The following is a 15249-nucleotide window of genomic DNA, read 5'->3' on the forward strand; positions in this document are numbered from 1 at the left end:
GAGATCAGAAGCTTCAACTCCTGCAATGGTCCTCCCCTCTTCTGTTCTCTTCTCTTTAGTAATTTGATCAGTTCTCTGTGGAAAGCACTTAGTTGCTATGGTAATGAGTACTTTATAAATATTAATAGAATAAAGCCAAACAGAATATCACTCCATTAATGCAGAGGCTCACAGAATGAGCCTTGAACATCATGGTCTAATGATGTGCCACTCAGTCATTTCATTTTACATCCCCTGAACACGTGTGCTGACCCTGGACCTCATGGTGATAAGTAACAAAGATCAAGAATAAAGGCTGTCACGTTGCTTTGGAAGCTCAATCCACCTACCTCTTCTCAAGTGCTGTGTACATCATATATGTTCACTATTTCAATGTTTTTAGTGGAATTTAATAGAAACAATTGTTATTCTGACTCCTTGGTATTATCTTTGGTAACTTAACTCATGGGATTTTTAGCACTGAAGAAATACAGATTCACCTCATTTAGAGCAAAAAGGGATCTTAGTGACTGTTTAGACTAGGAGTCTCAAACGGAAATGCCTACAGCATTGAGGCAGATAAGGTAAATGAGAGAGGCAGGCTGTGCACAAGACAATTGTGAGCGGTAGGCACTGTGGCATGCCCAGAGCTTGGAATCTTATTCTAGATGCAATGCATATGGAAATATTACAGTTATGGAAACACACACACACACCACATATATATGCACGTATACATAAATATAATACATGCATATATATGCTAGAACCCTGTAATATCTCTACATAAAGGTTAATTTGTAGGAAATTTGCTAGATAGAATCAAATTTGTGTTCTATTATCTGTCAAAAAGAAAAAGAAAACAGTCGTTTAGACTTAACATTTAGGTCTTCTTGGTTTATTAAAATCATGACTCTGAGAGGAAATATTGTACCTGGATTTTCTAAGTGCATATGACTCATATTTTGTTTTTTCATTACTTAGCAGGCTTTTTCCTAGTTAGTATTACTAAAAAATCATAATTAGCCTTCTCAGGACAGTACAAAGTCTTTTTAAAGCTGATCTTCTCATAGACAAATCAAAACATTGTAAATAAATCTTCTAATATTAGCAGCCTTAATTTCATAGTTTAGGTTCAGTATTCAGCATAATCTAAGCATCTAGTTCAGTCTTAGATAATGAGACCATATCTTCTGAATTTTTCAGGACAATCCTGGTTTCAGACATTCTAGTTCACTGTTTACATAAAAGTCAACCATATTTTCTAATTTAGTGCTCAGAATATATGGTGAGCGTACTTTTCACCAAAATTTTAGCAAATAGAATCCAACAACACATAGAAAAGATTATACATCATGACCAAGTGGGGTTCATCCCAGGGACACAAGGCTGGTTCAACATACGCAAATCAATCAATGTAATACATCACATCAACAAGAGAAAGGACAAAAACCACATGATCATCTCAATTGATGCAGAAAAAGCATTTGATAAAATTCAACACCCATTTATGATAAAAACTCTCGCCAAAGTGGGTATAGAGGGAACATATCTCAACATAATAAAAGCTATATATGACAAACCTACAGCCAGCATAGTTCTCAACGGTGAGAAACTCAAAAGCTTCCCACTAAAATCTGGGACAAGACAAGGATGCCCACTATCACCACTCCTATTCAACATAGTCCTAGAAGTCCTAGCCACAGCAATCAGGCAAGAGAAAGAAATAAAAGGGATCCAAATTGGAAAAGAAGAGGTAAAAGTGTCATTATATGCTGATGACATGTTACTATATATAGAAAACCTAAAAGGTCCACACAAAAGCTACTAGAGCTGATTGAAGAATTCAGCAAGGTAGCAGGTTACAAAATTCATGTTCAAAAATCAGTTGCATTTCTTTACACTAACGATAAATCAACAGAAAAAGAAAGTAAAGAAACAATCCCCTTTAAAATAGCACCCAAAGTAATAAAATATCTGGGAATAAATCTAACCAAGGAGGTGAAAGAATTATACACAGAAAACTATAAACCATTGATGAAGGAAATTAAAGAAGACTTTAAAAAATGGAAAGATATTCCATGCTCTTGGATTGGAAGAATCAATATTGTTAAAATGGTCACACTGCCCAAGGCAACCTACAGATTTAATGCAATCCCTATCCAATTACCCAGGACATATTTCACAGAACTAGAACAAATCATAATAAAATTTATATGGAACCATCAAAGACCTAGAATTGCTAAAGCATTACTGAAGAGAAAGAAAGAGGCTGGAGGAATAACTCTCCCAGACTTCAGACAATACTATAGAGCTACAGTCATCAAGACAGCATGGTATTGGTACCAAAACAGACATATGGACCAATGGAACAGAATAGAGAGCCCAGAAATGAACCCACAAACCTTTGGTCAACTAATCTTCGACAAAGGAGGCAAGAATATACAATGGAATAAAGACAGTCTCTTCAGCAAATGGTGTTGGGAAAACTGGACAGCAGCATGTAAAACAATGAAGCTAGAACACACCCTTACACCATATACAAAAATCAACTCAAAATGGATTAAAGACTTAAACATAAGACAAGATACAATAAACCTCCTAGAGGAAAACATAAGCAAAGCATTATCTGACATACATTTCAAAAATTTTCTCCTAGAAGAAATAAAAGCAAGAATAAACAAATGGGACCTAATGAAACTTACAAGCTTCTGCAGAGCAAAGGAAACCAGAAATAAAACAAGAAGAAAACCTACGGAATGGGAGAAAATTTTTGCAAGTCAAACCGACAAAGGCTTGATCTCCAAAATATATAAGCAGCTCATACGACTCAATAAGGAAAAAATAAACAACCCAATCCAAAAATGGGCAGAAGACCTAAACAAGCAATTCTCCAAGGAAGACATACAAATGATCAAAAAGCACATGAAAAAATGCTCAATATCACTAATTATCAAAGAAATGCAAATCAAAACTACAATGAGGTATCACCTCACACCTGTCAGAATGGCCGTCATTCAAAAATCCACAAATGACAAATGCTGGAGAGGCTGTGGAGAAAGGGGAACCCTCCTACACTGCTGGTGGGAATGCAGTTTGGTGCAGACACTATGGAAAACAGTGTGGAGATTCCTCAAAAGACTAGGAATAGACTTACCATATGACCCAGGAATCCCACTCCTGGGCTTGTATCCAGAAGAAAATCTACTTCAGGATGACACCTGCACCCCAATGTTCATAGCAGCACTATTTACAATAGCCAAAACATGGAAACAGCCTAAATGTCCATCAACAGGTGACTGGATAAAGAAGAGGTGGTATATTTATACAATGGAATACTACTCAGCCATAAAAACCGACAACATAATGCCATTTGCAGCAACATGGATGCTCCTAGAGAATGTCATTCTAAGTGAAATAAGCCAGAAAGAGAAAGAAAAATACCGTATGAGATCGCTCATATGTGGAATCTAAAGACTCATGGACAGAGAATAGAGACTTGTGGTTACCAGGGGGGTAGAGGGTAGGAAGGGATAGACTGGGATTTCAAAATTGTAGAATAGATAAACAAGATTACACTGTATAGCACAGGGAAATATACACAAAATGTTATGATAAATCACAGAGAAAAAAATGTGACAATGAGTGTGTATATGTCCATGAATGACTGAAAAATTGTGCTGAACACTGGAATTTGACACAACATTGTAAAATGATTATAAATCAATAAAAAATGTTAAAAAAAGAAAATATGGTGAGCGTACTTTTAAATCTTTTTTTCCAACTTATTTCAGAAGACTTTTCTCTATGAGAAATCCACCTTGTTCATCTCTTATTAGTGAAGTACCTAAAAAGGTATTGTATTTATTATTAAGTATTTGACACGTTAAGAATTACCATTGGTACAATATGCAAGTTGTTCTTGTTTCTGCCTTCAGCCTCTAAGGGGAACTGAGTCATCATACATTAAAGTGACTTTGTTTATAGGAATTGTTTATTCAAGGAAACAAATTTGTCACCCCTGTCACTTTAATAGCTCAAATAAACATGGAGTTTGTGTTTCTCCCACGATGGAATCAATTATCATGTTAGTTATCTTGTGCTGTGTATTAAATTACCCTAAAACTTAGTAGCTTAAAACAGCAACATTTATTTATTTTAAAATTTATATCTATAATTTTTTTATTTTTAAATTGAAGCATATAGTTGATTTTATAATGTGTTAGTTTCTAGTGTACAGCATATTTTTTTCCAGTTGATAATTCTTTTTATTTTTTAATTGAAGTATAGTCAGTCACAATGTGTCAATTTCTGGTGTACAGCATAATGTCCCAGTCATGCATATATATACATATATTAATTTTTGTATTCTTTTCCATTAAAGGTTATTACAAGATATTGAATACAGTTCCCTGTGCTATACAGAAGAAATTTGTTTTTAATCTGTTTTTACATACAGTGGTTAACGTTAGCAATAAACATTTATTATCTTACAGTTTCTATGGGTCAAAAGTGACTCACCTGGATGGTTCTGGCTCAGGGTTTCTCATGAGGTTACAATCAAATGTTGCCTAGAGTACCAGCATCTGAAGCTTTGACTAGGGTTGGAGGATACCATTCTAAGATGGCTCAAAGTGGCAAAAAAGTGCTGACTGTAGGTAAGAGACTTAATTCTTTACCATGCGGACTTCTCTATAAGGCTCCTAGAGTGTTATCCACACTGTGGCCGGCTTCTCCTAAACAGAGTGCTCTACGAGAGAGTAAGGCAGGAACTCAAACATCTTATATGGATTTGGCCTTAGAGGTCATAAACCTTCATTTACACAATACCTTATTAGATATACAAGCCAGCCTCTTCACTGTGGAAGAGGACTATACAATGGCATGATCACCAAGAGGTGAGAATTGGTGGGCATCTTGGAGATTGGCTTCCATAGTTATTCATTTGACAATTCCTAACTGAGTATTCACTTGTCAGTGTGAAAGAAAGAAATACCACGTGTGGTTCTGCCTTCATAGGGCCTGACAGTCTAGGAAAAGACACTAGCAGTCAAAGACAATGCATACTGAATAAATGTTGGTAATTTCAGGCAACAGCATCTATCAAGAGGTGACCCTACATAGAAACAATCAGCGAAGGCTTTAGGAGCACTTGTGATGAGAACTGGGGTTGGAAGGATAGATGAGCAATTAGGAAAAAGAAGGCTCTGGTTCTTCTACTTCCCTCTTTGAGTCACTATCCATTCCTAAAACAAAATACCAAACTAATCAGCTGGGGTTCTTTGGTTCAAGCAAAGATGACAATTTACCCTGTTCCAGGGAAATTTTTTCAGAGTTCTACATATACTATTTCATTTATTCCCCACAACTTTGGGAGATAGATTCTTTTATTATCCCTGTTTTTCAAATGAGAAAACTAAGGCACAGAGATGTTAAGTGATTTTGTAAGACTGCTCACCTTGTAAGTGGTGAAGCTAGGGTTTTAATCCAGAAGGTCTGAAGAAAAGGAATTATCAGGAGAATGCTGGAGTTTCTCCCAGGAGCCAAGGATGGAAGAATCAAGGCCTATGGAAAGCAAGTGTCACGCTAGCCCTGGGACTCACGGTGGTAGGAATGCAAGTTCTCCAGGGTAAGATGTCAAATGAGTTTGCTTCATTGACCTTCCTTCTGAGTGCCCAGAAGAGAGTTTGACTGGTCCAGCTTGGGCCACGTGGGCCCCACCAGTGGCAGAGATGAGAGGGCCCCCAATTATCAGTCTCCTGGAATCAGGAGTGGAGAAGTGCTGACTCCCCCAAGAAAGGGGGCCTGGACAGATACTAGATCTCTTTTTAAACCAAAATAGTTTTCTATTTTTAAAAAAATTTGTCTTTGCATTTTAAAGAAAATGGGAATTTCTCATTGAGTCTCAAATACTATCCTATTTATTTTTAATTTCTTTATGCTGACAGTGTTGTTGGAGGTGATGCCACATTTCAGAGGCAAAATAGCAGAACAACTGCCTTAGGCACTGAATTTTTTCCAGAGGGGTACCTAATTTATCCTGGGTTTCTGGTGTGTTTGGGTTTCTAATTGGTCTGCCCGAGATTTTCCAGAATGCTGTCCTCTGGAAATGACCAGTTATCCTTTCCTGCTTGTGAGCAGGAAAGGTATCCAGAATTTCCCAACAATTTCTTCCATGATATTTCCCAGTTTTTTCCACAGTACTTACCATTTTATAATTATTATTTATTATCCATAATTATCTATTTGTTTACATATTTGAAACATCTGTCTCCATCACTAAACTAAAATCTTCACTAGCACTTATTATAAAGCAAGATTTCTCAACCTAAGCACTAGTGAAATTCTGGAAGGGATAACTCTTTATTATCGGGGGCTCTTCTGTGCATTCCTGTGTATTGTAGGATGTTTAGCTTCATCCTTGGCCTATTCTCAAAATATGCCAGTAGTACTTTCGTAGCTGTGACAACAACAATAAAAAATGTCTCCAGATATGCCCTGGGGGGCAAAATCATTCCTGTTTGCAAACCACTCATGTATACAGTTGATGTATAAAGGAATGCATGAATTAACTGAGTCATTCAGAGATGTGATGGATTTCCAAATCCTTGAGTCCTTGGGATTTTCCAATCCTTGAGTGAATATTTGTTTGTCCACTCATTTAGTCTATTCCTACATTCATTCATTTCTCCATTCACCAAAATAAATTGAGAGCCTGTCATGGAAAGAGGCTGAGGTGTGGCCAATTTAAAATGCTCAGGGGGCCTGTGTTAGACATTATGGAGTTAGGGTTGCTAAAAGTATGAATACCCTTAGCTTATTGTATTCCAGGGAGGACAGTATTTCAAGCAGCACGTTCCGGATCAAGCATACTCTGCCTGCAATGCCTTCCTAGTTCTTTCCTGCTTTTATGCACCTTAACCTGCCTTCACAACCAGTTCAAATTAACCTTCTTCTTCTTGAAGGCTGTGAAGCGAGGCTCCAAATCTAAAGTTCTCTTCCCACAGCTTCCTTAGTGTGTTTTAAATTGGCCATTTGGTCTCTGCATCTACCATGCTGTCTTGTTTTATAAATATGTCTAAACTTCCTAAATAAATGTTTTGAAGAAGTTAATTAAGTGTCAAAATCCTTAGATACAAATGTAGTTCTAATCTTACTTCTGCTGTCAGTCTAGCTTTGTGACCCTGGGCAGGTTGCCTAATTGCGGAGGCTCACTTAATCTGTAGAATGGAAATGGTTTTACCTGTTCTACAACTACCTTAGAAGGATATTGAGGGTGTTAAGTGAAATAATGGATATAAGTATATTTTTTAATTTTAAAAGCACTATACAAATGTGATATGCTGGCATTATCAACATCAAGAACAATAATACAAACTTCTTGGAGCTGTACTTTACATATTTTTGTATCTCTAGAACTTAATATATGGTTGAATATCTAGTGAGGAACTCTACCAATGATAGTTGGTGATGCTGATATGAAGTGTGGATTTCATTCATTAAATAAACTTGTTATCTCTGATTATACACTAGTCAATAAATAGTTGTAAAGTAAAATTGAATTTCAGATGATCACTCAAGAAGTCCATATTATTGCTCATGCACAGGTATGCTGGCACCTTCTGAAGCTATGAGTTGTAAATATTCTATATGAAACATATTTTAAGGATCTAATGGTGTCTCATGGATTTTTATTGAGAACTTCAAAGAATATTTTATTTTATACAGGAACACATTAAATAAAGGTAGAAATTCTGGTGAGATTTCACTCTGAAGTATATGAAGATTAAAAGTAATGTATTTTCAGCACTCAGGTAGAATCATTTTCTTGCTTGGCTTTATTATAAAAGAAATAGATAAGTCCTCTAGAATACAGTAAGAGATATCTCAAAGACTCATATTTCCCAATTATTCACTGAGTTTTAAAAAATTGTTTTAACCAAAGTATAAACTCAATTGACTAAAATTTGTTATTGCAAAACTCACAATTGGTTTTGTCTTCCTGATATTGGCCTATTTCATGGTAATGCTGAAACTGAACACCATAGTAACAAATTTGTTTTACTAAAAATATTGAGATAACACAAATGAGACATTAAGCAAACTCATGCATTAGCTGAGTTGACCTTTCTTGAAAAATAAATATTAAGGAAATATTTTAAGGGAGTTCTTTTTTTCCCCTTACCTTAGGGTTCACTTCCAGTCACATATTGCTTTTGCTTAAAAAGAATTAGGTTAATACCTGTTAAATGTGGCAGTAAAGTTTTACTACATATAATTAAGTTGTAAAACTAAATGGACTTTATGGATATAATTTTCAATACAAGCTTTTATATTTTTTAATGAAAAATAACTGACTAGCTCATTGTGCTAAATACTAGTTACAGAGATTTGAAAATATTTTTCTAAAATGGGAAATTCAGAATGAGATTTAAGTTCATTTTTAAAAAAGAGTGACATGCACTGTATTTAATTAGTATAGCAATGAAAATTTTTCTCCATATAAATTCAGATTCAGAGGATATTTACTGATGGTATTCTGTGGGCCAAACATAGTGCTAGCTTCTTCATCATAAGTGGTCACTTAATCTTTGAACAACTGAATGATGATATCTTTATTAGAGAAGTCAGTACTCTCATCAGTACATGTGTGTATTCTCATCAGCACACTGTGTACAGTATTCTCATCAGTACATTGTGAAGTCAATATTCTCAATACATGTATTGAGGATGGTGTGAACTCAGGTACCATTATGATAGTATCATAACCTTTCCTGAGTCTAATGTGCTAAGATCTGTTGACTCCATGCAGGACCAACAGACAGGCTTATAACTTCTAAACTTCTATAAAATGTCCCTGAACTTGACAAAGAACTGTTACTCTTGGTATGCCTTATTCGAAAATGGCTAATTTTTTATTTCAAGATGGTGGGCTGAACTCGAAATTTTTATTGGTCAAAACTGGTGAATTTCTTCCTGTATTATCATGCAGAGGACACGTATAAAATGCTCAGTGGTTGAGCTAAAGCCAAAACCTCACTTCATTCACTCTCATTTATTCACATGCTTCTGTTTACAAAGACAAATCCATCTGGTTCTGTTAAAGTCAATTTAAAAAGAGGCACTCTCATGATACTAAACCTCCTTTATGAGAGAAATCGGTAGGAAAAAAGAATTTAAGTAACCAACAATTCTTTGTTTTTGTTTTGTTTTGCTAAAATTGGCCAAACCTGTATACTATAAGCATACTTGGGGTGGGGGTGGGGGGATGGGGAGCTGGGACAGTTAAGATGGAATGATTGGTCAACTCTAAGGTGACACCATAATTTCAGACCCAAGAGGAAGAAGCAAAATCTAGTCCAACCCAATAAGAATTAGACCCAAGCGATCCAAACCAGGGGTCAGAGCTGTGACAGAGCTTCTCAGCCAAGGCAGCTCTCAGCATCTAGTAGGTCTCCCCAGTGGAATTAGGGAAGTTATAGTGGGTATTGTTATTTGCTTATCTAACATCTATTTTATCTTTCTTACTTGCAAGTGGTGATAAAAATGGATACATGTCTCCAATATTCATTTTTCCCACCCTCAAGAATTAGAATTCCAACTTTCTGGGAGTGACAACCTCTCCGTGAGAACACGTCTCTTGCAAAGGATCTCATTCATCCCTCTCCAGAGAAGGAGAAGAGGAAACACAAGAAAAGTACCTGGTGCAGAGCCCCTGTTCCTATTTCATGGATGTGAAATGCCCAGGATGCTGTAAAATCACCACCACCTTTAGCCATGCACAAACAGTAGTTTTGTTTGTTGTTTGCTCCACTGTCCTCTGCCAGCTTACAGGAGGAAAAGCAAGACTTAAAAAAGGATGCTCCTTAAGCTGGAAGCAGCACTAAAAGCACCCTGAATCAAGATGAATGGGAAAACAGAAACAGACTCACAGACATAGAAAACTTATGGTTACCAGGGGGGAGAGAGGGAAGGAAGGGATAAACTAGGAGTTCAATATTTGCAAATATTAACTACTATATATAAAATAAACAAGTTTCTACTGTATAGCACAGGGAACTATATCCAATATCTTGTAGTAACCCATAATGAAAAAGAATATGAAAACAAATATACGTAGGTATATGTATGACTGAAACATTATGCTGCACACCGGGAATTGACACATCGCAAACTGACTATACTGCAGTTTTTGAAAAAAAAAAGATGAATGGGAAACCATCCCAAACACATTTTGGATACTAAAAACAAAACAAAAAAAAAGATTTATAATTCCCAAAATTAGCTGGTACATGGCTACCCAGAATGTATTTCTCAGTCTAATTTTCAGCTAGATGTGACCATGTGAATAAGTTCTAGTTAATGCAATCTAAGCAGTGATGAACAAAACTTTTAAGAAGTTTAAGAACTTTTAAAGTCTCCAGCCTTTACTTCTACCTAGTTGGATTATAGATGTGAATGCTGGAATAGGAGCAGCCATTATAGACTCTGAAGTGTGTTATGGATTAAACGTTTGTGTCCCCTAAAATTCATAGTTTGAAGCCCTACCCCCACAGTGATGGGATTAGGACATGACTTTGGGAAGTTATTAGGTTTAGATAAGGTCATGAGGATGAAGCCCCCATCATGGGGCTGGTGTACTTATAGGAAAAGGAAGACATATCATATCAGAGCTCATTCTCTTTCTCTGTGCACACACAAAGAGATTATGTGAGTATACAACAAGATGGTGACCATCTGCAAGCGAGGAAGAGGGCTCTACCAAGAACTGAATCTGCTAGTACATTGATCTTGGACTTTCCAGCTTCCAGAACTTTGAGAAATAAGTATCTGTTGTTTAAGCCACCCAGTTCACGGTATTCTGTTATGGCAGCCCAAACTGAGTAACACAACGTAGAAGTCCCATGATGAGGATGGTACAACCAAAAGGTAAAAGGAACCTGAGACCTCAGTAATTGTGGAACCACCAAATCAGCCTTGAACCACCTACATTAATTTGAACTTAATACACAGATACACTAAAAAAAACCCTATGTTGTTGGGGGTAGCAATGTATTCAACAATAAAACTGTGTTTTCTAGCCTCCCTTAAAGCTGTTTATGGCAATATGTCTAATTGTTGAAATAAAGTCAAGATTATGAAGGAATTTTGGAAATTTTCATTGAGAGAAGAGTTGGCAGCTAGAGAAAGTCCTTTGTGTCTTCCCTCTTTCTCTTTTCCTGCTGCTTGAAATGTGGATGTGGTGGCTGGAGCTCTAGGGGCTATTTTAGATCATGAGAGTCTTTGAAGAGCAGAAAGATAAAGAGTTCTCCTGTCTTTTCCAAGGTTCCTCAAATGATTTTGTGAAGTCAGTTTACCAGTGTTGGACCACTTACCTTTGGACTTCTTCCTAAAGAAACAAAGCTTCTGGTTTTAACCCACTTTATTCTGGGTTTTCTATTAGGTGCAGCCACGTCTAATTCTATCTGACAGAGAGGTTCATTAGAGTTAATGAGAAGGACAGGAAACATGGGTCAACCCCAGAGACTTGGGCATGGGACTTATGTCTCATCTGGTTGGGAAACTGGAGTGGAAGCAGCAGCTTCCTAGCAACCACCTGCCTGACTGACTAGTCAGGTTCAATGTTGGAGCTGAGGCCAATAAATGAATGTGGACTATCTGGGCCCTGATCATTGGTGAGTAGGAGCAGCTAGCATGCTGCCTGACCAGGTACTCACTGTGCGGGCACAGCTGGGCTGCAAGGGTCAGGCCTTTAGTGCCTGACGTGGGCTGAGCACAGAGAGAAGCAGGCAGGGGTTGACCTAGCCCAGGCCTCTTTTAGGCACTGTTAAGGCAGCACAAATATGCTGGATATCTCGCCTCTCAGGGTTGTAAGCAGTTGGATGACTCTAACATTCAGGCTTGTGAGACCCAGGTTTGCTCCTCTCTGTCACGTGTGGGCCAGCTGCATCCCTAGTGGTCCTCATTTCCCCTGCACTGAGCTCATTTACTCCCTGGGGATTAATTTGACTGTGAATCCTCTGGACTCCAAAGTGTGGGAAAACTAGAGACACAAACAACAGAAGCCTCAATGCTGCCAGGTCATAGAGAAACCTCTTTCCCTCAGTTAGCATCATGTAAAACCTAAAATATGATTTTGTTGTGGTGACACTTCTAGGTAGTGACTCAGGGAGGCAGCCTGCTGCTGAGCCAGGGGAAGGCTGGTCTGCAGGCTGGAGTTGAAAGAATCCTGGGCTCATATGAGAACTACTAGCCCAGAGATTTCATTTTCAAAGAGGTAAGGTGGGTGGAAGCATGCTGTGAAATATAAAGTGCCCTATAGATTATTGCAATTGTATTTATGGAGAGAAAATCAACTAAATTACCCTCTTCCCCACTGTTACTGAAACCATGAGGTACTGATTCCCTTCAACACACACAGAGACTGCAGGTTGCCCTCTCATTAACTTCTCCCCATCAAGACTGCCCTTGGGATTTATTTTGAGCAAAATTCATGTAGATGAAAAAAGTTGGGGGAATAGGAAAATTTAGAAGACTTGCCTCAGAACCTATTCCTTCCCGGGGTGACCTGTTCAGAATACTATTGCAAACATAAATGACAGCTCAGTATACGTTTAAAATTAACCATGCTAATGATGGGATGTACTAATTGTATATGATACATATTCATCACATACCCCATAGATATGTAAACCACTTATGCCCATTTACTATTATTTACCCTATTTCCAAAAGTGTGTTCTACTATTAATAGGCGAAGAAATAGTGGCAGAATAATTTTGGGGAAAGCTAGGTTAAGCAAAGTTGAGCTAGAAAATTATCACTGGGCATGTGAGTCCGGGGGAGGGAACTATCTATGTGCATGTCCTGAAGTGAGGCTCTTCATTATCCCCTGTAAGGAATTTGACAGGTTAGACAATAATTTTCTTTGCCCTTGTTAATCAGAGAACAGTCTTCATATCTGGGCTTGTCTGTCCAAATGCTTTGTCCTGAGATGGTTCATCTGGGAGATGACACAAAGTCAAAAGAATAAATGAGATGACTTGTGGTGGCTGTGGCAGTGCCCAAGCCAGATTGTTTCGGTGTTTTTCTGTGTTTAACATCCTTGGTTTCCAACCTTTCATCTATTCTGGAAGCTACTTCATATCCGCTCTCTGATTCCCTTTTCTCCTTAGGGTAGGCAAAGTTTGTCCTGCTGCCTGAAGCCAAGGTCACTGACTAATGCAGAACTGAACTGGGTTTCATTACTGCTGGACTTTCACAACCTTAAAATTCTAGTTTCAATTGTTATTTTCTAAAAGGTGCTCAAGAATGTGGCATTTTCCAAAATTATTGCTCCAGAAGCTCCATTTCCACACCTTTTTCCACCTCCCTGCCAAAATCTCTTAGGGCTGGTGTTCTGTGGAACACACCGGTGAAAATGCTCATTTAGTAAGTCACTACTTAGCTAAATCAGAAGACTTTTTGGTGGTCTTGGTACAGAGGAGTTAATTTAACTGAAAATGGTAAACAGTTTTCTTCCTGCTCTATGATAAATTCAGGTTCTCATAACAGATTATGTTCTTATCATGGATTCACAGTGAATCTTTCTCTAGAGGACCACCATTGGCCTCACATACATATACTGTCTCCTCTATTTATCCTCCAGGCTGGCAAAGAGATCCTGGGACTATAGTGATGCTTGTGGAGCACTTTGTAGAAGCCAAAATACATCTTATTTTTATGCAGTTCTTTACATCTGCTAATGACTTAGGTCAACTGGGTAAGCAGCGTGGTCATTCCTAATTAATTTTGCTTTTCCTTATAGCCAATTATTTTATCCGCTGGATCATTTGTATTTTTATACAATACACAGTCATCCAGGAACATACAAAAGCTTAATGGGTTGTATAATGTGCAATCCCTGATCCATGATTAACATGCAGTTTAATGAGTACAATTTAAAGAAAGCTTGTAACTTCAGGTCCTCGGCTCCTTCTACAAAGCCAGGCGCTGGAATGCAAAGTTTGCAATAGTAACGGGTTTTCAATGTCTTAAATGGAAGATTATTCTCACATAAATGAGACTTGCCTTGAAAGCGGGGAGCACCCTTCCCTTAACATTGCCATGCTGAAATGTTAGTGAGCAGGGTCAGCACTGGGAGCTCGTTACCAATGCTGATTTCTTTTCCAATCCTTGATATTCTGATTCAATAGGTCCCAGATGGGTGAGGCACAAGCTTTTCCAACAAATGTGCCAGGAAATTTCAACACAGGGGGTGGTAGCACACACTTTTAGAAATACTAGACTAAAATTGTTTTTTGAGGTTTATTAACTATGCAGGGAGCTAGCTACCCCAGCTGGGGAAGTTGGAGCCAAGAGATTGTTTAGAGGCACACGAGCACTGTGTTTCTCTCTTGTTTCTTTAATTGGTTTCTCTTTCTGGAGGAGCATGTGGCCTTGCTAAGGTGTAATTTGATTCAATAACCAGAGGAACTCAATATTTGTAAACATTCCCTTAACGTAGGCACACAGCTTGTTAGTTGAAGTTTGTCTGGAATCCTGGGAAGACTGTAGTGTAGCAAAAACTGTGTTTTCCAGGTTCTGTTAGAGTTTACTTTCTGCTGTCTCCAACACCTGGCTGTGTCCTCCTTTAGCAGTTCCAAGAAACCATGAGAAGCTATACTGAGCTATGCTGGATCTGCCCCTGTTTGTGTAGCTGCCATACTTACAATAATCTTTTGAATCCTTGGCTAAGCACACTGAACATTTACTCCAATCTGATAGGCAGATGTATGTGTGTGTGCCTGAAATGCTATGGAGTCAAATGATGGACTGCTTTTATCCCACTCTTGCTCTCAACTGCTCCATGGAAGTTCAAGGAAAGGTGATGTTTAGTGATATTTATTTATAGTGATTCATTTATTCAATCCTCTAATAATTTCTGAGTGCTTGCTTCTTACTGTTGACTCTAGGCAGTTGCTTATCCTTTTCAATTTTCTAGGCTGAAAAATAGCACAATAATAGTATTTCCCTTTCAGGGCTGTTGATAGGATTAAATGGGATAAAGCATGTATTTAATGTGATTCCAAGCATATGGGGCTCAAAAAATGTTAACCATCTTTCTTTCTCCTCTTTCTCTCCTGACCCTCTTCTCCTCCTCCCTATTCCCTTCTCCTAAATGATAGGCAGCTCAATTTCTATTCAGGAAGGACCCTTAGGTTATGCAGTCAGATTGGAGGGTGAAGAGGAATAGGCTAGAGAACTTGTCCTGAGACTGTGTTTGCTCAG

The 15249-nt window shown here is 37.9% G+C and overlaps 1 protein-coding gene across 1 annotated transcript; it reads left to right on the forward strand.

Annotated features, from left to right (window-relative positions):
- The first annotated feature begins 9707 nt into the window (after positions 1-9707).
- Positions 9708-9866, forward strand: LOC116282423 (small ribosomal subunit protein eS27-like). Its single transcript, XM_031682403.2, has one exon. It carries the CDS (start codon positions 9708-9710, stop codon positions 9864-9866), a length of 159 nt encoding a protein of 52 aa, XP_031538263.1.
- The last annotated feature ends 5383 nt before the right edge of the window (positions 9867-15249 follow it).

The sequence above is a fragment of the Vicugna pacos genome, chromosome 11 (assembly GCF_048564905.1).
Source record: "Vicugna pacos chromosome 11, VicPac4, whole genome shotgun sequence".
NCBI classification, from domain to species: domain Eukaryota; kingdom Metazoa; phylum Chordata; class Mammalia; order Artiodactyla; family Camelidae; genus Vicugna; species Vicugna pacos.

Bases quoted from the DNA above. Each gene is read 5' to 3' on its own strand.
- LOC116282423 (XM_031682403.2), top strand. From the start codon at position 9,708: ATGGATGTGAAATGCCCAGGATGCTGTAAAATCACCACCACCTTTAGC.